Source organism: Melopsittacus undulatus, chromosome 27 (assembly GCF_012275295.1).
Source record: "Melopsittacus undulatus isolate bMelUnd1 chromosome 27, bMelUnd1.mat.Z, whole genome shotgun sequence".
NCBI lineage: Eukaryota > Metazoa > Chordata > Aves > Psittaciformes > Psittaculidae > Melopsittacus > Melopsittacus undulatus.
This window is the reverse complement of record NC_047553.1, coordinates 114,352-138,308: the sequence shown is the minus strand read 5'-3', so window position 1 is coordinate 138,308 and position 23,957 is coordinate 114,352. Positions and strand designations below refer to the sequence as shown.

Here is a 23,957-nt window from a genome sequence, read left to right as displayed (position 1 = left end):
AGTGCCCCATAAGTGGGGTCTCTGCCCCATAACTTGGGGTCACTGCCCCATAACTTGGGGGTCAGTGCCCTATAGCCCCATAACTTGGGGGTCACTGCCCCATAAGTGGGGGTCACTGGGGGTCACTGCCCCATAAGTGGGGGTCACTGGGGGTCACTTCCCCTCCCCCCCCCCCAACAGAGCCACAAACCCAGAGAATTGGAAAAACCATTTAATGGGGGTGGGGGGAGGGGCAGGTCCCATTGACACAAAGGGGGGGGAGGGGGGGGGGGGGGGGAGGGGCCAAGTATCGCGATATGAAACGACAGTGGTGGGGGAGGGGGGAGGGGGGAGGGAGGGGGGAGGGGCAACAACGAGAAACCAACACTTATGGGGCGGGGGGGGGGGGATGTGGGGCAGGAGGATGTGGGGCAGAGAGAGGGGGGGATGGGAACCGATAGAAACAGAGCCCCATAAGTGGGGCCTGAGACCCCCACATGTGGGTCAATGGGGGGGGAGGATGTGGGGCAGAGAGTGGGATGTGGGGCAGGGGTTGGGGGGGGATGGGAACCACCATAAACAGAGCCCCAAAGTGGGGCCTAGACCCCCCCATATGGGTCAATGGGAGGGGAGGAGGATGTGGGGCAGGAGGATGTGGGGCAGGAGGATGTGGGGCAGAGGTGGAAGATGTGGGGCAGGGAGGGAGGAGGATATGGGGCAGGGATGAGGGGGGGACGGGAACCACCATAAACAGAGCCCAAAAGTGGGGCCTAGACCCCCCCATATGGGTCAATGGGGCGCGCTATGGGGTGTACTATGGGTCACTATGGGTCGCTATGGGGTACGCTATGGGGTGTACTATGGGGATCTATGGGGCACAATGGGTCGCAATGGGTCGCAATGGGGCTCTATGGGTCGCAATGGGGCAGCTATAGGGCACAATGGGGCTCTATAGGGCGCTATGGGGCGCTATAGGGCAGCTATAGGGCGCTACCAGAAGTCGCGGCGGTGGTAAGCGTCGGGGTCGCAGTACTTGGTGACCACGACCCTATTGGCAAACTTGCGGCCGGTCAGACCCTGCATGGCCTTCTGGCAGTCAAACACTGAGCTGAACTCCACGAAGATCTATGGGGCAGGGAGGGGATGTAACCATATAGACCCTATATAACCCTATGTAACCCTATATACCCCCATATACCCCTATAAAACCCCATATATCCCATATACACCTATATACCCCATTTACGCCTATATACTCCTATATGCCCCATATACCCCTATATACTCCTATATACCCCTATATAACCCTATATAACCCCATAGATCCTATATACCCCATATACCCCTATATATGCCTATATACCCCCATATATCCCTATATAACCCTATATAACCCTATATACCCCTATATACTCATATATACCCAATATACCCCATATACCCCATATACTCCTATATACCCCATATACCTCTATATACCCCATATACCCCTATATACTCCTATATACACCTATATACCCCATATACCCCTATATACCCCTATAAACTCCTATATATCCCATATACCCCTATATACCCCTATATACCCCATATACCTCTATATACTCCTATATACCCCATATACCCCAATATAACCCTATATACGCCATACATCCCATACACCCCATATACCCCACATACACCCCATAGACACTATATACACCATATAGACCCCATATACCTTCCCACATCCAGGCACCTCCACCCCATCCACAGGCCTGGGGATCTCAATGCTCTTGACCCCCCCATACCCATACCCCATAACCCCATACACCCCATATACCATACACCCCATATAACCCCATATACCCCATATACCCCATACCTCATACACCCCATAGACCCCCATATAACCTATACACCCCATATCCACCCTATACACCCCATATACCTTCCCACATCCAGGCACCTCCACCCCATCCACGGGCCTGGGGATCTCAATGCTCTTGACCCCCCCATACCCATACCCCATATACCCCATACCCCCCATACCCCATACACCCCATATACCCTATATAACCCCATATAACCCTATATAACCCTATACACCCCATATACCTTCCCACATCCAGGCACCTCCACCCCATCCACAGGCCTGGGGATCTCAATGCTCTTGACCCCCCCATACCCACACACCCCACACCTCCCATACCCCATACACCCCATACCCCCAATATCCCATCATCCTCATACCCCATACACCCCACACCCCATACACCCCATATACCCCATATACCCCATATTCCCTATACACCCCATACCCCCTATATAACCCTATGGACCCCATATACACCCCATATACCCCATATACCCCATATACCCCATATATCCCCCATATACCTTCCCACATCCAGGCACCTCCACCCCATCCACAGGCCTGGGGATCTCAATGCTCTTGACCCCCCCCATACCCATACCCCATACACCCCATATACCCCATACCCCCCATACCCCATTCACCCCATATACCCTATATAACCCCATATAACCCTATATAACCCTATACACCCCATATACCTTCCCACATCCAGGCACCTCCACCCCATCCACCGGCCTGGGGATCTCAATGCTCTTGACCCCTCCGTATTTGCCGCACTCATCCCTGACGTCCTCCACGATCTCCTCATACTCCTCATCATCCAGCAGCTCCTCAGGCAGGACCATGTTCATCAGGCACAAAACCTCTGTGGGGTGACCCCCAAGCTGCACCTGCGAGCTCAGCAGCCCTGGCACCTGCAGCGTCACCGGCGTCTGGTTGATGGTGCTCTGCTGGCGGGGACGGGGGGCACTTGTGGGGCAGGGACCCATAGGGGACTATGGGACCCATAGGGATGTGGGGCAGGGACACATAGAGAGTGATGGGGATGTGGGGCAGGGACACATAGAGAGTGATGGGGATGTGGGGCAGAGACACATAGACACCAATGGAGATGTGGGGCAGAGACACATAGAGAGTGATGGAGATGTGGGGCAGGGACACATAGAGAGTGATGGGGATGTGGGGCAGGGACACATAGACACCAATGGAGATGTGGGGCAGGGACACATAGACACCAATGGAGATGTGGGGCAGGGACACATAGACACCAATGGAGATGTGGGGCAGGGACACATAGACACCAATGGAGATGTGGGGCAGAGAGACCCATAGAGAGCAATGGGCCCCATAGAGAGCAATGGGCCCCATAGAGAGCAATGGGCTCAGTGGGGTGACCCCCAAGCTGCACCTGCGAGCTCAGCAGCCCTGGCACCTGCAGCGTCACCGGCGTCTGGTTGATGGTGCTCTGCTGGCGGGGACGGGGGGCACTTGTGGGGCAGGGACCCATAGGGGACTATGGGACCCATAGGGATGTGGGGCAGGGACACATAGAGAGTGATGGAGATGTGGGGCAGGGACACATAGAGAGGGATGGGGATGTGGGGCAGAGACACATAGACACCAATGGAGATGTGGGGCAGGGACACATAGAGAGTGATGGAGATGTGGGGCAGAGACACATAGACAGCAATGGAGATGTGGGGCAGAGACACATAGAGAGTGATGGAGATGTGGGGCAGGGACACATAGAGAGTGATGGAGATGTGGGGCAGAGACACATAGAGAGTGATGGGGATGTGGGGCAGGGACACATAGACACCAATGGAGATGTGGGGCAGGGACACATAGAGAGTGATGGGGATGTGGGGCAGAGACACATAGACACCAATGGAGATGTGGGGCAGACACATAGACACCAATGGAGATGTGGGGCTGGGACACATAGACACCAATGGAGATGTGGGGCAGAGAGACCCATAGAGAGCAATGGGCCCCATAGAGAGCAATGGGCCCCATAGAGAGCAATGGGCTCAGTGGGGTGACCCCCAAGCTGCACCTGCGAGCTCAGCAGCCCTGGCACCTGCAGCGTCACCGGCGTCTGGTTGATGGTGCTCTGCTGGCGGGGACGGGGGGCACTTGTGGGGCAGGGACCCATAGGGGACTATGGGACCCAGAGACATGTGGGGCAGGGACACATAGAGAGTGATGGGGATGTGGGGCAGGGACACATAGACACCAATGGAGATGTGGGGCAGAGACACATAGACACCGATGGAGATGTGGGGCAGGGACACATAGAGAGTGATGGAGATGTGGGGCAGAGACACATAGACACCAATGGAGATGTGGGGCAGGGACACATAGACACCAATGGAGATGTGGGGCAGAGACACATAGAGAGTGATGGAGATGTGGGGCAGAGACACATAGACACCAATGGAGATGTGGGGCAGGGACACATAGACACCAATGGAGATGTGGGGCAGGGACACATAGACACCAATGGAGATGTGGGGCAGAGACACATAGAGAGTGATGGGGATGTGGGGCAGGGACACATAGACACCAATGGAGATGTGGGGCAGAGACACATAGACACCGATGGAGATGTGGGGCAGGGACACATAGACACCAATGGAGATGTGGGGCAGGGACACATAGACACCAATGGAGATGTGGGGCAGAGACACATAGACACCAATGGAGATGTGGGGCAGGGACACATAGACACCAATGGAGATGTGGGGCAGGGACACATAGAGAGTGATGGGGATGTGGGGCAGAGACACATAGACACCAATGGAGATGTGGGGCAGGGACACATAGACACCAATGGAGATGTGGGGCAGGGACACATAGAGAGTGATGGGGATGTGGGGCAGGGACACATAGAGAGTGATGGAGATGTGGGGCAGGGACACATAGACACCAATGGAGATGTGGGGCAGGGACACATAGACACCAATGGAGATGTGGGGCAGGGACACATAGAGAGTGATGGGGATGTGGGGCAGAGACACATAGACACCAATGGAGATGTGGGGCAGGGACACATAGACACCAATGGAGATGTGGGGCAGGGACACATAGAGAGTGATGGGGATGTGGGGCAGGGACACATAGAGAGTGATGGGGATGTGGGGCAGGGACACATAGACACCAATGGAGATGTGGGGCAGGGACACATAGACACCAATGGAGATGTGGGGCAGGGACACATAGACACCAATGGAGATGTGGGGCAGGGACACATAGAGAGTGATGGAGATGTGGGGCAGAGACACATAGAGAGTGATGGAGATGTGGGGCAGAGACACATAGACACCAATGGAGATGTGGGGCAGACAGACCCATAGAGAGCAATGGGCCCCATAGAGAGCAATGGGCCCCATAGAGAGCAATGGGCTCAGTGGGGTGACCCCCAAGCTGCACCACTCACCAGTGTCGCGTTCTTGGCCCCCACACTTGCCCTTTGCACCAGTAGCTTCTTGTCTCCCAGTTGCATCCCATTGAGCCCAGCAATGGCCTGTGGGGGGGGACAGTAATGGTATCATATGGGGTCACCCCATAGGGTTTTGGGGTACCTATGGGGGGGGTTGGGGGCTCTAATGGGGGTTTTGGGGGTCCCCAATGGGGTTTTAGGGTACCCATGTGGGGGGGGCGGTTGGGGTGTTTTAGGATGTTTTGGGATGGTTTCAGGGTGTTTTTGGTGTGTTTCGTGGTGTTTTGTGGTGTTCTTGGGGTGTTTTTGGGTGTTTTGGGGTATTTTGGGGTGATTTTGGTGTGTTTCAGTGTGTTTTGGTGTGATTTTGAGGTGTTTTTGGTGTGTTTCTGTGTGTTTCAGTGTGTTTTGGTGTGATTTTGGTGTGATTTTGGGGTATTTTTGGGTGTTTTTTGGTGTTTTTTGGGTGTTTTTGGGGTATTTCGGGTGTTTTTGGTGTATTTGGGGTGTATTTGGGGTGTATTCCGCCTGTACCTGGTCAGTGACATTGATGTCCACGTACTCGCAGAACGCATACCCCTTGGACAGTCCTGTCGCACTGTCCTTCACCAGGTTAAAGGCTTTCAGGGGCCCAAAGGACGTCAGCAGCTCCTTCACCTGGGGGGGGACCCCAAAACCTTGGGTACCCCCATTGGATCCAGGGGGACCCCCCCCCATAGAACCCCATTATCCCCCCCCATTCAGCCCCATGGTACCCCCCAATTGTCCCCATTCCCCCCCATGGTACCCCCATTGGATCCAAGGGACCCCCCCCATAGAACCCCCCCCATGGTACTCCCCATATGGTACCCCCCAATAGTCCCCATCCCCCTCTATATGGTACCCCATAATAGTCCCCATTCCCCCCCATATGGTACCCCATAATAGTCCCCATTCCCCCCCATATGGTACCCCCCAATAGTCCCCATTCCCCCCCATGGTACCCCCATTGGATGCAGGGGGACCCCCCCCATAGAACCCCCCTATCCACCCCCATTCCCCCCCATGGTACCCCCCATATGGTACCCCATAATAGTCCCCATTCCCCCCCATGGTACCCCCCAATAGTCACCATTCCCCCCCATAGAACCCCACTATCCCCCCCCATTCACCCCCATGGTACCCCCCATATGGTACCCCCCAATAGTCCCCATTCCCCCCCATTGTACCCCCCTATCCCCCCCCATTCACCCCCATGGTACCCCCCAATAGTCCCCATTCACCCCCATATGGTACCCCATAATAGTCCCCATTCACCCCCATGGTACCCCCCATTCCCCCCCATGGTACCCCCCAATAGTCCCCATTCCCCCCCATAGAACCCCCCTATCCCCCCCCATATGGTACCCCATAATAGTCCCCATTCCCCCCCCATCCCAATGGATTTGGGGGTCCCCAACCCCCCTTTTTGGGGTGTTACCCCACACCCCCCCCAGTTTTGGGGTGTTCGGGGGGGGTCACCCCACATTTGGGGTACTGGGGGGGGGGTCACCCCACATTTGGGGTGTTGGGGGGGGTCACCCCACATTTGGGGTACTGGGGGGGGGGTCACCCCCTTACCTGGTCATCATTAAGGTAATTGGGGAGACCCCCAATGAACAGCTTGTGAGCGGAGTCAGGGACAACCGTAGAGACTACACCTGAATGGGGGTACAGGGGAGAATGGGGGTACAGGGGGTGAATGGGGGTACAGGGTGAATGGGGGTACAGGGTTAGAATGGGGGTACAGGGGGTGAATGGGGGTACAGGGTGAATGGGGGTACAGGGTTAGAATGGGGGTACAGGGTTAGAATGGGGGTACAGGGTTAGAATGGGGGTACAGGAGAATGGGGGTACAGGGTTAGAATGGGGGTACAGGAGAATGGGGGTACAGGGGGTGAATGGGGGTACAGGAGAATGGGGGTACAGGGTTAGAATGGGGGTACAGGGGGAGGATGGGGGTACAGGAGAATGGGGGTACAGTGAGAATGGGGGTACAGGAGAATGGGGGTACAGTGAGAATGGGGGTACAGGGGGGTGAATGGGGGTACAGGGGGAGGATGGGGGTGATTTGGGTGTTTCTGGGTGGGTTTAGGGGTATTTGGGGGTTGTTTTAGGGTGTTTCTGGCTGGTTTTTGAGGTGTTTTGGCTCATTTCAGGGTGTTTTCTGGGTCATTTTGGGTCATTTCTGCCTGGTTTTGGGTCATCTTGGGTCATTGCTTTTTTGGGTCATTTTGGCTCATTTCAGGGCAGTTTTCATTGGTTTTGGGGTGTTTCAGACTGTTTTTTGGCTCATTTTGTCCCATTTTGGGTGGTTTTGTCTCATTTTGGGTTTTTTGGCTCATTTCAGGCTGTTTTTGGCTCATTTGGGGTTGATTTTAGCTCATTTCCGGGTGTTTTTGGGTCATTTCAGGGCAGTTTTCATTGATTTTGGGGTGTTTCAGGATGGTTTTTGGGTCATTTTGGGCTCATTTTGTCTGATTTTGGTGCAGTTTTGGCTCATTTTGGGGTGTTTTATCTCATTTTGGTGCAGTTTTGGGTCATTTTGGGCTCATTTTGCCTGATTTTGGCTCATTTTGGGCTCATTTTGTCTGATTTTGGTGCAGTTTCGGCTCATTTCAGGGTGTTTTTTGCTCATTTTGGGGTGTTTTTGGGCTGTTTTGGGGTGTTTTGGGTCATTTTGGTGCTCACCAGGTACATAGACCGAGGGGTTCTCGGACATCCCAGGCAGTGGTTGGTCATCATTTTGGGTCATTTCAGGCTGGTTTTCATTGGTTTTGGGGTGTTTCAGGCTGGTTTTTGGGTCATTTTGGCTCATTTTGGGTTGATTTTAGCTCATTTTGGGTTGATTTTAGCTCATTTTGGGTTGATTTTAGCTCATTTTGGGTTGATTTTGGCTCATTTTGGGGTCTCACCAGGTACATAGACCGAGGGGTTCTCGGACATCCCAGGCAGGGGTTGGTAGTCATGAGGCCTCCGGATCTTGAGGGACTGGCCCTGGAAGATGATCCCATCGAAGGCCATGGCCTGGGTGGTCTCATCCACTGAGCGGAACTGGGGGGGGGAACAGAATGGGGGGGTCACCATTGTGGGACCTACCATTGTATCCATAGGGGAGGGATCCCCATTGTGGGGACCACCCCAATACACCTATGGGGGGGGATGGGGGGGATAGGAAGAGGGGGGGATCCCCATTGGGGGGGGGGGATGGGAAGGGGGGGGAGATCCCCATTGTGGGACCCATCCAATGCAGACATGGGGGGGGCCCCATTGTATCCATAGGGATGGGATAAGGAATGGGATAAGAGCCTGGGTGGTCTCATCCACTGAGCGGAACTGGGGGGGGAGAGAACAGAATGGGTGGGTCATGGTGGGACCTCTCATTGCAGACATGGGGGGGGATGGGATAAGGAATGGGGGGGGGATCCCCATTGTGGGGACACCTCCATTGCTTCTATGGGGGGGGATGGAAACGGGGGGGAATGGGAAAGGGGGGGGGAATGCGCATTGTGGGACCCTCCCATTGCATACATGGGGGGAGAACCCCATTGTCAGACCCCCCCAATACACCCATGGGGGGGGATCCCCATTGGGGGGGGGGTATGGGGGGGGATGGGATAAGGAATGGAATGGGGGGGGTCCCCATTACAGACATGGGGGGGGGTTGGGTGGGGGATGAGGGGGTGGGGGATGGGGGGGGTTGGGGGGGGGATGGGTGGGGGGGTTACCTCTAGGAAGGCAAAGTTCTTGTCCTGGTTGATCTGCACGGCCAGAACTGGGTTCCCTGGAGCCTGAGTCAGCCCCCCCAGGCGCATCTGAGCATTGAAGAAATCCATCATGGCCTCCTAGGGGGGGGGTCAGAGGGGGGTCAGACCCGAAATACACTGTTCTAAACCCAAAAACTGCTTTCTAACCAAAAATATACATTTTCATCCAAAAAATACGTTTTTGACCAAGAAAATCACATTTACACCCAAAAAATGGGATTTTCACCCAAAAAATGCGATTTCCACCCAAAGAAACCTATTTTCACCCAAAAAACCCACATTTTCACCCCAAAAAAAACCCATTTTCACCAAAAAAACATATTTTCACCCAAGAAAATCACATTTACACCCAAAAAATGGGATTTCCATGCAAAAAAAGACATTTCCATCCCCAAAACCCATTGACTCCCCATAGCCCCCCATAGCCCCCATAGCCCCATAGAGCCCCATAGCACCCCATAGCACCTCAGTGATGCCGAATGGGATGTTCCCCACATAGAGCCCCATAGCACCCCATAGAACCCTATAGAGCCCCATAGAGCCCCATAGCACCTCAGTGATGCCGAATGGGATGTTCCCCACATAGAGCCCCATAGAGCCCCATAGAACCCCATAGAGCCCCATAGCGCCCCATAGAGCCCCATAGCACCTCAGTGATGCCGAATGGGATGTTCCCCACATAGAGCCCCATAGCGCCCCATAGAGCCCCATAGCACCCCATAGAGCCCCATAGCACCCCATAGCACCCCATAGAGCCCCATAGAGCCCCATAGAGCCCCATAGCACCCCATAGAGCCCCATAGAGCCCCATAGAGCCCCATAGCACCTCAGTGATGCCGAATGGGATGTTCCCCACATAGAGCCCCATAGCACCCCATAGAGCCCCATAGAGCCCCATAGAGCCCCATAGCACCTCAGTGATGCCGAATGGGATGTTCCCCACATAGAGCCCCATAGCACCCCATAGAGCCCCATAGAGCCCCATAGCGCCCCATAGAGCCCCATAGCACCTCAGTGATGCCGAATGGGATGTTCCCCACATAGAGCCCCATAGAGCCCCATAGCACCCCATAGCACCCCATAGAGCCCCATAGAGCCCCATAGCACCTCAGTGATGCCGAATGGGATGTTCCCCACATAGAGCCCCATAGCACCCCATAGCACCTCATAGCACCCCATAGAGCCCCATAGCACCCCATAGCACCCCATAGAGCCCCATAGAGCCCCATAGCACCTCAGTGATGCCGAATGGGATGTTCCCCACATAGAGCCCCATAGCACCCCATAGAGCCCCATAGAGCCCCATAGAGCCCCATAGCACCCCATAGAGCCCCATAGCACCCCATAGCGCCCCATAGAGCCCCATAGCACCTCAGTGATGCCGAATGGGATGTTCCCCACATAGAGTCTTCGCGCCTGACGGGTCATCTGACTGCCAACAACCGGAACGGGTGTTGGGGTCACAGCCAAACCGTCCGGGGTCATGGTGGGTAATAGGGCTGTGGCTGGGATCTGCCCTGCGGCTGATGGGGGAAGGGGGTTAATGGGGGTAATGGGGGTAATGGGGTATAATGGGGTAAATGGGGTATAATGGGGTATAATGGGGGTATAATGGGGTATAATGGGGTTATAATGGGGTATAATGGGGTATAATGGGGTTATAATGGGGTATAATGGGGTATAATGGGGGTATAATGGGGTATAATGGGGTTATAATGGGGTATAATGGGGTATAATGGGGTTATAATGGGGTATAATGGGGTATAATGGGGGTATAATGGGGTATAATGGGGTATAATGGGGTTAATGGGGGTTATAATGGGTTATAATGAGGTTATAATGGGGTATAATGGGGTATAATGGGGTATAATGGGGGGGAATGGGGGGTAATAGGGCTGTAGCTGGGATCTGCCCTGTGGCTGATGGGGGTAATGGGGTTAATGGGGGTAATGGGGTTAATGGGGAATGGGGGGTATAATGGGGGTATAGGGGGGTATAAGGAGGGTATAATGGGGGTTATAATGGGGGGGAATGGGGGGCGTAGGGGGGGTATAATGGGTGTATGAGAAGTATAATGGGGGTATAATGGGGGGAATGGGTATTATAATGAGGGGTCATGGGGGGTATAATGGAGGGGTAATGGGGGGGTATGAGGGGGGTATAATGGGGGTTATAATGGGGTTATAATGGGGGTTATAATGGGGGTTGTAATGGGGGTTATAATGGGGGGAATGGGGGGTATAAGGGGGCTTATAATGGGGCGTAATGGGAGGTATAATGGGGGGTATAGGAGGGTATGAGGGGGGTATAATGAGGGTTGTAATGGTGAGAAATGGGGGGGTATAAGGGGGGCATAATGGGGCATTTCAGGGGTGTTTTTGGGGTGATTGGGGGTGTTTCTGGGGTGTTACAGGGTGTTTTAGAGGTGTTTTTGGGGTGATTTTGGGGTGAGTTTGGGAGATTTTGGGGTGTTTCAGGCTGTTTCAGGGGTGTTTTAGGGGTGATTTTGGGTGTTTTAGGGGTGATTTTGGGTGTTTAGGGGTATTTTTGGGGTGATTTTGGGTGTTTTTGGGGTGAATTTGGTTGTTTTAGGGGTGTTTTGGGTGTTTTTGGGGTGTATCAGGGGTGTTTCAGGGTGTTTTTGGGGTGATTTTGGGTGTTTTTGGGGTGATTTTGGGTGTTTTTGGGTACCTTGCATAGCCTTGTACTGCATGGGGGTGATGTGCTCGAAGCCAGGGGGGGGCACATCCCAATACTTGCGGATCTTCTTCTTCTTCTCATGTCGGGGGGAGCGGCTGTTGGGGGGGGGGGGGGCAAAAGGGGGGGTGAGGGGGGGGCAAAGGGGGGGGGGACACCCCCATTTGCCCCCCATTGTTAATGGGGACCCCCCTGCATGCACCTGGGGGGGGGGGGCAGAAAGGGGGGGGTGAAGGGGGGGCAAAGGGGGGGGTTGGGGGCAATAAGGGGGAATTGGGGGCAATAAGGGGGGGGTTGGGGGTAATAAGGGGGGTTATGGGGGTAATAAGGGGGGGTTGGGGGCAATAAGGGGGTGGTTGGGGGCAATAAGGGGGGTTATGGGGGTAATAAGGGGGAATAGGGGGCAATAAGGGGGAATTGGGGGCAATAAAAGGGTTTAGGGGCAATAAAGGGACAATGGGGGGGCAATAGAATGGCTTGGGGGCAATAAAGGGGTATTGGGGGGGCAATAAAGGGGTATTGGGGGGCAATAGAAGTGATTTGGGGGGGCAATGGAAGAGGTTTGGGGGCAATAAGGGTAGAATGGGGGGGCAATAGAATGGCTTGGGGGCAATAAAGGGGTATGGGGGGGCAATAAGGGGGTGGGGGGGCAATAGCATCACCCTCTCCTGCCCCCCCCACTCACCTCAATGGGCCTGAGAGGCTCAGGGGTGACCTGTGGGGGGACAGGAGCTCAGTTACTGATGGGGTATGGGATGGGGGGTCCATGGTTATGGTTATGGGTGTTCCGGTACCGGCACCACCAGTACCACCGGTTACCACAGGTATGGGAGGTCCCTGGTTACGGTTATGGGTGTTGCGGTACTGGCACCACCACAACCCCGTTACTGATGGTATATGGGATGGGGTGTTGCGGTACCAGCAGCACCAGGACCCCGGTTACCACAGTTATGGTTATGGGGTGTTCCGGTACTGGGACCACCAGTACCACCAGTTACCACAGGGATGGGGGGTCCCTGGTTACGGTTACGGGTGTTGCGGTACCGGTACCACCGGTTACTGATGGGATGGGGGGTCCGTGGTTACGGTTATGGGTACGGGTGTCACGGTACCGGCAGCACCAGGACCCCGGTTACCACAGTTATGGTTATGGGTTGTTCCGGTACCAGTACCACCTGTACCCCTGGTTACCACAGTTACGGTTACAGTGTCTCCGGTACCGGCACTACCGGTATCCCTGGTTACTGATGGGGGATGGGTGTTCCGGTACCGGTACCACCGGTATGGGGTGTCCCTGGTTACAGTGATGGTTATGGGATGTCTCCGGTACCCCCTGTTACTGATGGTTATGGTTATGGTTCCGGTTGTTCCGTTACCGTCTCCGCCGCCTGTCCCTGGACACACTCCTCTGGTCGCGGTTCCTGCGCTCGCGGCTCCGGCTCCGACGCTTCCGGTCGCGGCTCCGGGAGCGGCTGTGGCTGCGCTTGCGGTGACGGTTCTCCTTGTCGCGCTCTGGGGGCAGGGGTCAGGGGGTAAATGGGGTCAGGGGGTACCATGTGACACAGGGACACACACATGGACATACATACACATGTACGTACATACACATAGACATACATATACATGTACATACATATTACATACACACAGACATACATACATACACAGACATACACACACATGTACATATACATTGCATACATTGCAGTGCCGGTTCTCCTTGTCGCGCTCTGGGGTCAGGGGGCAAATGGGGTCAGGGGGTAAATGGGGTCAAGGGGTACCTCAGAGGGGTATGGACACGTGGACATACATACACACAGACATACATACATACACATATATACATGCATAAAAACGCACATGTGTACATACATACACATATACATACATACACACCCCTACCTATATACCTACGTATGTACATACACATACATACACACACATACACACATACACATACTAGATACATATACATACACACATACATACATGTGTATATGCATACACACATACATACATACACATGCATATACATATATCCATATACACACACCTACAGACACATCACATGCACGTGTATGCACATACACACACACATGTATACACACGTATGCACACACATACATACAAACACAACTAATACACATACATACATACATATATGCACACGCTACACACTACATACTACATACATACACGCGCACATATACACACACGTATGTATATACACACACAGACCTACATGCATACACACATATATACATATATACATACATCAACCCCCCTTGGGTTAGTGGGGGGGGATGAAGACACTTGGGGGGCACATTGAAGGGTCACATGGTAGTAACGGGGTCACATGGGGGGGGATATGGGTGTCCCATTATCCCTATGGAAGTGGGGGTGGGGGGTTGGGTACAGCCCCTCCCCCCTCCCCCCCGTTATCTCTGTGCCCCTCCCCCCTCCCCCTCCCTTATCTCTTACCCTGTTTGTTCTCATTCAGCTGCCGCTCGAACTCGTCGAAGTCAGACATGGCGGAAGCGACTCCCGGTACTTCCGGTACTTCCGGTGCTACCGGTACTTCCGGTACTTCCGGTACTTCCGGTGTTACCGGTACTTCCGGATCCCGATCCCGGTACTTCCGGTGCCTCCGGTGCTACCGGTACTTCCGGTGCTACCGGTACTTCCGGATCCCGATCCCGGTACTTCCGGTTATTCCCGGATCCTGATCCCGATGATTCCGGTTCCCGATCTCGGTGTTACCGGTAGCTCCCGGATCCCGGATCCCGATATCGATCCCGGTGCTTCCGGACCCCGATCCTGGATACAGATCCCGGTGTTACCGGTAACTCCGGATCCTGATCCCGATCCAGGATCTCTATCCCATTGTTACCGGTACCTCCGAATCCCGATCCCAGATCCTGATCCCGGATCCCAATGTTACCGGTAACTCCTGATCCCGGTTCCCGTTCCCGTTGTTACCGGTAACTCCCTGATCCTGATCCCAGTGATTCCCAGATCCCGGATCTCTATCCAGGTGTTACCGGTACCTCCGGATACCGGATCCCGATCCCAATGTTACCGGTAACTCCCTGATCCCGATCCCAGATCCCGGATCTCGGACCCCAATCCCGGTGTTACCGGTAACTCCTGGATCCCAGTGATTCCCAGATCCCGGATCCGATCCCGTTGTAACCGGTACCTCCGGTTCTCGCTCCCGTTGTTTCCGGTACCTCCGGTTCCGGTTCCGGTTGCTCCCGGTACCTCCCAGGCCCTCACTAGGCCTCAGCGGCCTCGACCCCCACTCGGCTCCGCTCGGCAACTTCCGGCCCCGCGCTCGGCAACTTCCGGCCGAGCTTCGGCTCTTTCCGGCCCCGCTCGGAAACACTCGGGTACTTCCGGTGCCTTCCGTTCGGCAACTTCCGGTCCCTTCACATGGGCAACTTCCGGTTCGTCTTCGGCAACTTCCGGCCCAACTTCGGCTCTTTCCGCCGGCCTGACCCGATTCACGTGACCCCTGAGCCACGTGACCCCCAAACCGAGCGGTTTTGACCGTTTTTTACCGTTTTTCACCGTTTTTTGCCCGTTTTTTGACAGTTTTTCACCATTTTTCACTGTTTTTTGCCCGTTTTTCACCGTTTTTCACTGTTTTTTGACCGTTTTTGATCGTTTTTCACTGTTTTTTGCCCGTTTTTCACCGTTTTTTGCCCGTTTTTCACTGTTTTTCACTGTTTTTTGACCGTTTTTCACCGTTTTTGAGCGTTTTTTTAACTCCCTATGGGGGTGGGGGAGGGGTCAGAGCGGTTTTGGGGTCATTTGGAGGGGGTTTGGGGTCTCTGGGGGCATGGGAGGGGTTGGGGGGTTCAGGTGGGGGTGGGGCTGTTTGGGGCCATTTTTGGGTCTATTTTTGTCCATTTTGGGTCTATTTTTGGCCATTTTGGGTCTATTTGTGCCCATTTTGGGTTTGTTATTATGGGGCTCAATGTGTGGGGCCGGTGGCTCCATGGGGGGAGGTCTTGGAAGTGGGGGGGGGAGGGGTTGGGGTCATGGGGTGATGCTGCCCCTCTCCCCCTCCCCCCCATCAATTCCCATTAAGATCACTGGGATTTTCCCATTGATCTCCTGCTGCCTCATTGAGAAAACTAGGAACCCATTGATCCCATTGAACCCCATTGATCCCTATTGATCCCATTGATCCCATTGCCCCTCCATTGATCCCATTAAACCCCATTGATCCCATTGAACCCCCATTGATCCCATTGAACCCCCATTGATCCCTATTGATCCCATTGATCCCATTGCCCCTCCATTGATCCCATTAAACCCCATTGATCCCATTGAACCCCCATTGAACCCCCATTGATCCCATTGAATCCCACTGAACCCCCATTGATCCCACTGAACCCCATTGATCCAATTGAACCCCATTGATCCAATTGAACCCCATTGATCCCATTGTCCCTCCATTGATCCCATTGTCCCCCCATTGCTCTCATTGACAACCCATGTACCACACATTACCCCATGTTGACCCATATATCACATGACACCGCATGTACTGCATGTTATCCCATGTTAACTGATATATCACATGTCATCATACATATTACATGTTATCCTATGTATCACGTATCATCCCATATATCACATGTCATCCCATGTTGACCCATATATCACATGACAACACACGTATCATGTGTTATCCTATATATCACTTGTCATCCCATGTATCACATGTCATCCCATCCATCACATGTCATCCCATATATCACATGTTATCCCATGTATCACATGTCATCCCATGTATCACATGTCATCCCATGTTGACCCATATATCACACATGACAACACATGTATCACGTGTTATCCTATGTATCACATGTCATCCCATGTATCACATGTCATCCAATGTATCACATGTCATCCCATGTATCACATGTCATCCCATGTATCACATGTCATCCCATGTTGACCCATATATCACATGTCATCCCATGTATCACATGTTATCCCATGTATCACATGTCATCCCATGTATCACATGTTATCCTATACATCCCATTATCCCATATCACCCCATTCACCCCATTCTCCCCTATACACCACCCCCCCCTCCCCCCCCTCCCCCCTCCCCCCCTTCTCCCCCTCCCCCCCCTCCCCCCCCTCCCCCCCCTCCCCCCCATGCTCCCGTTTCCGGTGCCTCACCAAATCCTCAGCACCCGCAAACCGTCTCCGGCACCGTCGGCACCGAAGGGCCGAGTGCAACAACCGGTGCCGGTACAGTCGGCGGCGGCACCGGAACCGCCGGTCACATGACAGGCACCGGTAACCGCGGTTGTTACCGCGGCACCGGCGCCGGTGCCGGCGCAACAGCCGCGAGGCCCAGAACTGCCGTCCGCACCCGCGGCACAGGCGGCGGTGAGCGCGGCGGTGCCGCAACAGCGCGAAGGCGCCGGGGAAGCGGCGGCCGCATTGGGTGCAGGTCGGGTTGTTGCGTCGCGGTGTTGGGAGGTGATGGTACTTGTGCGTTACCAGCGCTAGGAACCGGCGGAAGACACAACCGCATTGAGCGCATGGGAAGCGCCGTGTGCCGTGCGCTGAGCGCGGTGGTGAATCCGGTTGTCGCGGCACAACCGGCGCCGGTGGTTGTTGTTGGTGGGTCAGCTTGTGCCACATGAGGTTCTCCAGGTAGGCAAAGGCTTTGCCACAGACATCACACGGATACGGTTGTTCTATGGCATGTGCCTCCTTATGCCCCATGGCACAGAGGAGGTCTGGGAAGCGCTCACCGCACTCGGTACAACCGTAACTCATCCCGTCGGTTGTACCAGTACCGGTTGTCACCCGGTGGATCTGCTTGTGCCGCGTGAGGCTTTGGGGGTACCCAAAGGCCTTACCGCAGAGCTCACACTTGTATGGCCGCTCTCTGGTGTGCACCACATGGTGTTTGGTGAGGTGAAAGGACTCCCGGAAGCGTTTGCCACACACGGAGCATTGATGCGGCTTCTCCCCGGTGTGGATGCGCTCGTGGCGCTTCAGCGTCTCCCGGCGGCCAAAACAGCGCCCGCAAACACCGCAACCGAAGCTCTTCCCATTGACACCCATTGGTGGCGGTGTCGCGGTGACACCGCTAACATGGCGCTGGCGGTGCCGCAACAGGCTCTGTGGCGCTGCGTACCCCTTACCGCACACCTCGCAGGTGTAGCCAGGCCGCGGTTCGCCGTGTACCGCCGCCCGGTGGCGGAGCAGCGCGGCCGGCGCGCGGAACTCCTTCGCGCACACCCCGCAGGTCACCCGCAGCGCGGCCGCCGCGTGGGTCTTGAGGTGGCGCGTGAGGCTCTCGCGGCGGTTGAAGCTCCTGGCGCACACGGAGCAGGCGAACGGCCGCTCGCCCGTGTGGATGATCTGGTGTTGGTGGAGGTGACTTGGCTTCTTGAACACCTTCCAGCACAGCGGGCACGGGAAGGGACCGTCGGACACAACCGGAGGCACCGGAGACAACAGGGGGAACGGGGACAGGCGGGGGGTGGCGGTGACCGGGAGGGAGGACAATGGGGGGAGGATGGAGGGGGAGGGGGTGAGGCCGAGGACCAGCGCGTTGAGGCTGTTGGGGGGCACGGTGACTGTGTTGGGTGTATTGGGTCCATTGGGTGCCACATTGACACCATTGGGTCCATTGACCCCATTGGGTCCATTGACACCATTGGGTCCATTGGGTCCATTGGGTGCATTGACTCCATTGGGTCCATTGACTGCATTGGGTGCCACGGTGACCACGTTGGGTGCATTGACCCCATTGGGTGCCACATTGACTGCATTGGTTCCATTGACCTCATTGGGTGCCACAGTGACCGCATTGGGTCCATTGACCCTATTGGGTGTCACGTTGGGTGCGTTGGGTCCATTGACCCCATTGGGTCCATTGACTCCATTGGGTGCCACGTTGGGTGCGTTGACCACATTGGTTCCATTGACCCCATTGGGTGCCACGGTGACCGCATTGGCTCCATTGACCCTATTGGGTGCCACATTGACTGTGTTGGGTCCATTGACGCCATGGGGCACCACGTTCACCCCATTGGGTCCATTGACCCCACTGGGTGCCACGTTGACTGCGTTGGCTCCATTGACTCCATTGATCCCATTGGGTCCATTGACCCCATTGGGTCCATTGACTGCGTTGGTCACCACATTGACCGCGTTGCCTCCATTGACCCCACTGGGTCCATTGACCGCGTTGGTCACCACATTGACCGCGTTAGCTCCATTGGGTCCATTGATCCCGTTGGGCGCCACATTGACCCTATTGGCACCATTGCCCCCATTGGGTCCATTGACTCCATTGGATCCATTGACCCCATTGGGTCCATTGCCCCCATTGGGTCCATTCACCGCGTTAGTCACCACATTGACCCCATTGGGTCCATTGACTCCATTGGGTCCATTGACTCCATTGGGTCCATTGGGTCCGTTAATCCCATTTGGCGCCACATTGACCCTATTGGCAACATTGCCCCCATTGGGTCCATTGACTGCGTTGGCCACCACATTGACCCCATTGGGTCCATTGACCCCATTGGGTCCATTGCCCCCATTGGGTCCATTGACCCCATTGGGTCCATTGCCCCCATTGGGTCCATTGACCGCGTTGGTCACCACATTGACCCCATTGGTCACCATATTGACCGCGTTGCCTCTATTGGCCCCATTGGCTCCATTGCCCCCATTGGGTCCATTGACCCCATTGGGTCCACTGACCCCATTGGGTCCATTGCCCCCATTGGCTCCATTGACCCCATTGGCTCCTTTCACTGCATTGATCACCACATTGACCCCATTGACCCCATTACCCCCATTGGCTCCATTGCCCCCATTACCCCCATTGACCCCATTACCCCCCTCCCCCCCCCCCACCCCCCCCCCTCCCCTCGCCCCCCCCCATTCTCCCGGTGCCCCCTCTGGTGCCGGACCAGACTGGACACGTGGTTATAGGCCCGACCACATGTCCCACACTCATATGGCCTCCGCCCCCCATGTACCCCCATAGGCTGCCCCGACTGTTTGAGGGCCCTATGGCAAACCCCATAGGGGAACCGCCGCTCCACCAGGTACCGGAGCCGCCGGAAGTACCCCTTGTCCTCCTTGTGCCCCGGAGCCGGTCCCGGTGTTACTGGTGTTACTGGTGTTACTGGTGTCACTGGTGTCACTGGTGTCGTCCGTTTCACCCCCCCGAATAGGTGTTGGTGGTGTCCGGACAGGTCCACGATGCCCCATTGGGGGGGGGTGAAGGCGCTGGAGGACTCAAAGAGGGGTTGGGGGGGGATGGGGAGGGGGGGGGTGGGGAATTGGGGGGGGGGTGGGGGGGGTTGGGCCCCTCCCCCATTGTTGTCGCCTTTCTTAGGGTGGGGGGAGGGGGGTTTGGGTTTGGGGGGGGGGGGGGAGGAGGGAGGGGGGGGGAGGGGCGGGGGGGTAGTCGAAGGGGGGTTGGGGGCACGGGGGGGGCTTGGGGGGGTCAAAGGTCTCCATGGGGTCAAAGCGCTGGTGGTTGAGGAACTCCAGGAAGTCAAAGGGGTAGGGGGGGGGGAAGGGGGAGGGGTCGTCGGGGCCGGAGGAGTCCATTGTGGGTATGGGGGGGGGGGATGGGGGGGGGTAATGGGGGGTAATGGGGGGTTATGGGGGGGCAATGGGGGGTTAATGGGGGGTAATGGGGGGTTATGGGGGGGCAATGGGGGGTTAATGGGGGGTAATGGGGGGGAGATGGGGGGTAATGGGGGGGAGATGGGGGTTAATGGGGGGGTTAATGGGGGGCAATGGGGGGGTCAATGGGGGTTAATGGGGGGTAATGGGGGGTTAATGGGGGGTAATGGGGGGGAGATGGGGGTTAATGGGGGGGTTAATGGGGGGCAATGGGGGGGTCAATGGGGGTTAATGGGGGGTAATGGGGGGTTAATGGGGGGTAATGGGGGGGAGATGGGGGTTAATGGGGGGGTTAATGGGGGCAATGGGGGGGTCAATGGGGGTTAATGGGGGGTAATGGGGGGTTATGGGGGCGGAATGGGGGGTTAATGGGGGGGCTTGGGGGATAATGGGGGGGCAATGGGAGAGATAGGGGATTAATGGGGGGTTAATGGGGGCTTAATGGGGTTAATGGGGGGGTTAATGGGGGGCAATGGGGGGGTCAATGGGGGTTAATGGGGGGTTAATGGGGGGAGATGGGGGTTAATGGAGGGGTAATGGGGGGTTAATGGGGGTTAATGGGGGGTTAATGGGGGGCAATGGGGGGTCAATGGGGGGTAATGGGGGGGAGATGGGGGGGAGATGGGGATTAATGGGGGGTTAATGGAGGTTAATAGGGGTTAATGGGGGGTTAATGGGGGTTAATAGGGTGTTAATGGGGGGGTTTGGGGGTGGAATGGGGCAGTCAATGGGGGAGATAGGGGTTAATGGGTGCTAATGGGGGTTAATGGGGGGTTAATGGGGTGTTAATGGGGGGGTTTGAGGGCAATGGGGGGGGCAATAAGGGGGTCTTTGGGTTTAATGGGGGTTAATGGAGGTTAATGGTGGTTAATAGGGGTTAATGGGGGGGTTTGGGGGTGCAATGGGGCAGTCAATGGGGGTTAATGGGGGTTAATGGGAGTTAATGGGAGTTAATGGGGGGGTCAATGGGGGGCTGTGGGGTCAATAGGGGGTCAATGGGGGTCACGGGGGGTCATCCCGCTGTGGTAATGGGGGGGGGGGGTCACTCACCGAGAGCCTCGGTCCGGGTCACGTGGGGATCGGGGGTGATCACGTGGCTGAGGGTCGGGGGGGGGGGGGGGAGGTCACGTGATGGTCCCGGCGGAGCGGGTCCCGCCGCTGGCCCCGCAGCAACGGGGCCTGGAGGATCCGCCCCCACCGGAAGCGGAAGTGGGATGGGACACGTGACGTAAAGCCACATGACGCAAGGCCACGTGACGCACAAAGCCACGCCCCCTTTCCCCTCCCTCACCCACAATGCTTTGCGGCGGACGGAACGGACAGGCCTGAGGTAACCGGAAGCGGAGGTACCGGTACCGGGGCACGAACGGGTCACGTGAGGGGGGGTCACGTGAGCCGGATCCCGGTTCCCAGCCTTGGGAATGGGGGGGGAGGGGTTGCCCGCACTTAAGATGGCGGCGGGGAGGCCTCAAACCAAAATGGCGGCCGCCGCTGGGCCTCGTACGGACGGGCCCGAGACAAGATGGCGGCGCCTGCCCTCATCCAAGATGGCGGCCGCCACTAACCCACACACACAACATGGCGGCCGCGTTACCCACACCCAAGATGGCGGCCGAGGGTTGGCGCAGGGGGAGGGATGCGGCTGCTCTCAGCCAATCAGAAGCGAGGATTTGGATGGGCGGGGTTAATGACGTCACTTACGTGCGGTGATGACGTCACAGAGCTGTCATTGGACGCTGTGTGGAGGGGGGAGGGGCTGGAGGTCGGTCCGGTCTCTGACGTCACATCCGCTTTGGGAGGGGCTGCCCCTTTAAGAGCCCTCGAACTGGGTCAGGCCCCGCCCACCCCGCGCGTCCCCATTGGTCAAATCTAGGTCAGGCCCCGCCCCCTCCCCATGGCCGCGCCGCGTGACCTTGGCCACGCCCCCCCCCACCCGCCGCGTTCCCATTGGCCGCTGCCGGAGCGCGGGGGGCGTGGCTTGGGCGAGGGGGCGGAGCCATTAGTGGGCGGGGCGACACGTGCGGAGGGGGCGGGGCTTGAAGCACAGAGGACCAATGGCGGAGGAGCAACGTGCGCGCAGGGGGCGGGGCCGATAGCGGCGGTGGGAGGGGCGAGGGGAGGGGCTGGGAGGGAGGAGCGGGTTGTGATTGGTTCAGATCCAAATGGGGGCGGGGTTTAGGGTTGGCCACGCCCTCCATGGTGGGGAATGGGGGGGGTGCGGACGGCTCATGCCGAGAGAGCGGAGGAAGGTTTGGAACGGGAATGGGAATGGGAATGGGATGGGAATGGGAATGGGAATGGGATGGGGATGGGATGGGGATATTATGGGATGGGATGGGAATGGGGATGGGAATGGGGATGGGATGGGGATATTATGGGATGGGATGGGAATGGGGATGGGAATGGGGATGGGATGGGGATATTATGGGATGGGAATGGGATGGGATGGGATGGGATGGGAATGGGATGGGAATGGGAATGGGGATGGGGATGGGAATGGGATGGGGATGGGATGGGAACTGGGGGGGGTTCCCGTCCCCCCCTCCCCGTGACGTCACCGCTCACGTCACTCCTGGGCTCTCCCCCCCCCCCCCCCCCCCCCCCCCCCCCCCCCCCCTCCACCGTGGGAATCCATCCCGGGGTCACCCGAGGTGAAGCCGCACGTGGGTGAACCCACGTGAGCTCCGCACGTGCGGGGCGAGCCCCGCCCCCCCCCCCCCCACGTGTCACGTGTGTGTGTGTGTCCTCCCCCCCACTGGGTCACGTGTTCCAGGGTGATAGACCCCCCCAAACCCATATGTGGGTCACGTGATGCAGGGCAATGGACCCCCACTCATATCCATATGTGTGTCACATGATGCAGGGTGATGGACCCCCCCCCTCCCCTCCCCAAATCCATATGTGGGTCACGTGTTCCAGGCTGATAGACCCCCCCCATACCCATGTGTGTGTCACGTGACGCAGGGTGATGGACCCCCCATATCCATATATATGTCACGTGATGCAGGGCGAGGGAGCCCCCCCCGCTGCCTTCGTGCCCCCCCCCCATATCCATGTATGTGTCACGTGAAGCAGGGCGATGGACCCCCCCCCTCCCCCCCCCCCAAACCCATATGTGTGTCACGTGATGCAGGATGATAGACCCCCCCCATACCCATATATGGGTCACGTGTTCCAGGGTGATGGACCCCCCCCATATCCATATGTGGTCATGTGACACAGGGCGATGGACCCCCCCCCCCCCCGCTGCCTTCGTGCCCCCCCCCCCAAACCCATATGTGTGTCACATGATCCAGGCTGATTGACCCCCCCCCCAAACCCATATATGGGTCACATGATGCAGGCTGATTGACCCCCCCAATCCATGTGTCACGTGACACAGGGCGATGGACCCCCCCCCCGCTGCCTTCGTGCCCCCCCCCCCCATATCCATATATGTGTCACGTGATGCAGGACGATCCCCCCCCCCCATACCCATATGTGTGTCACGTGATGCAGGATG

General features: G+C 56.6%; 2 protein-coding genes across 2 annotated transcripts; both read right to left on the bottom strand.

Moving 5' to 3' along the window:
- Positions 1 to 926: 926 nt before the first annotated feature.
- U2AF2 (U2 small nuclear RNA auxiliary factor 2) lies at positions 927 to 14,359 on the bottom strand. The gene is made up of 13 exons (XM_034072419.1): positions 14,243 to 14,359; positions 13,138 to 13,273; positions 12,447 to 12,476; positions 11,756 to 11,859; positions 10,436 to 10,587; positions 9,026 to 9,142; positions 8,213 to 8,351; positions 6,879 to 6,958; positions 5,814 to 5,936; positions 5,273 to 5,363; positions 3,965 to 3,972; positions 2,536 to 2,784; positions 927 to 1,104 (listed from the first exon to the last, which is right to left on the bottom strand). Exons 1-13 carry the CDS (start codon positions 14,289 to 14,291, stop codon positions 970 to 972), a joined length of 1,413 nt encoding a protein of 470 aa, XP_033928310.1. The 5' UTR covers positions 14,292 to 14,359; the 3' UTR covers positions 927 to 969.
- Positions 14,360 to 14,361: 2 nt separating this feature from the next.
- On the bottom strand, positions 14,362 to 20,377 carry LOC117437740 (zinc finger protein 865-like). Its single transcript, XM_034072345.1, has 5 exons — positions 20,251 to 20,377; positions 18,469 to 19,188; positions 16,933 to 18,393; positions 14,961 to 15,163; positions 14,362 to 14,578 (listed from the first exon to the last, which is right to left on the bottom strand). Exons 1-5 carry the CDS (start codon positions 20,375 to 20,377, stop codon positions 14,471 to 14,473), a joined length of 2,619 nt encoding a protein of 872 aa, XP_033928236.1. The 3' UTR covers positions 14,362 to 14,470.
- Between the last annotated feature and the right edge of the window lie 3,580 nt (positions 20,378 to 23,957).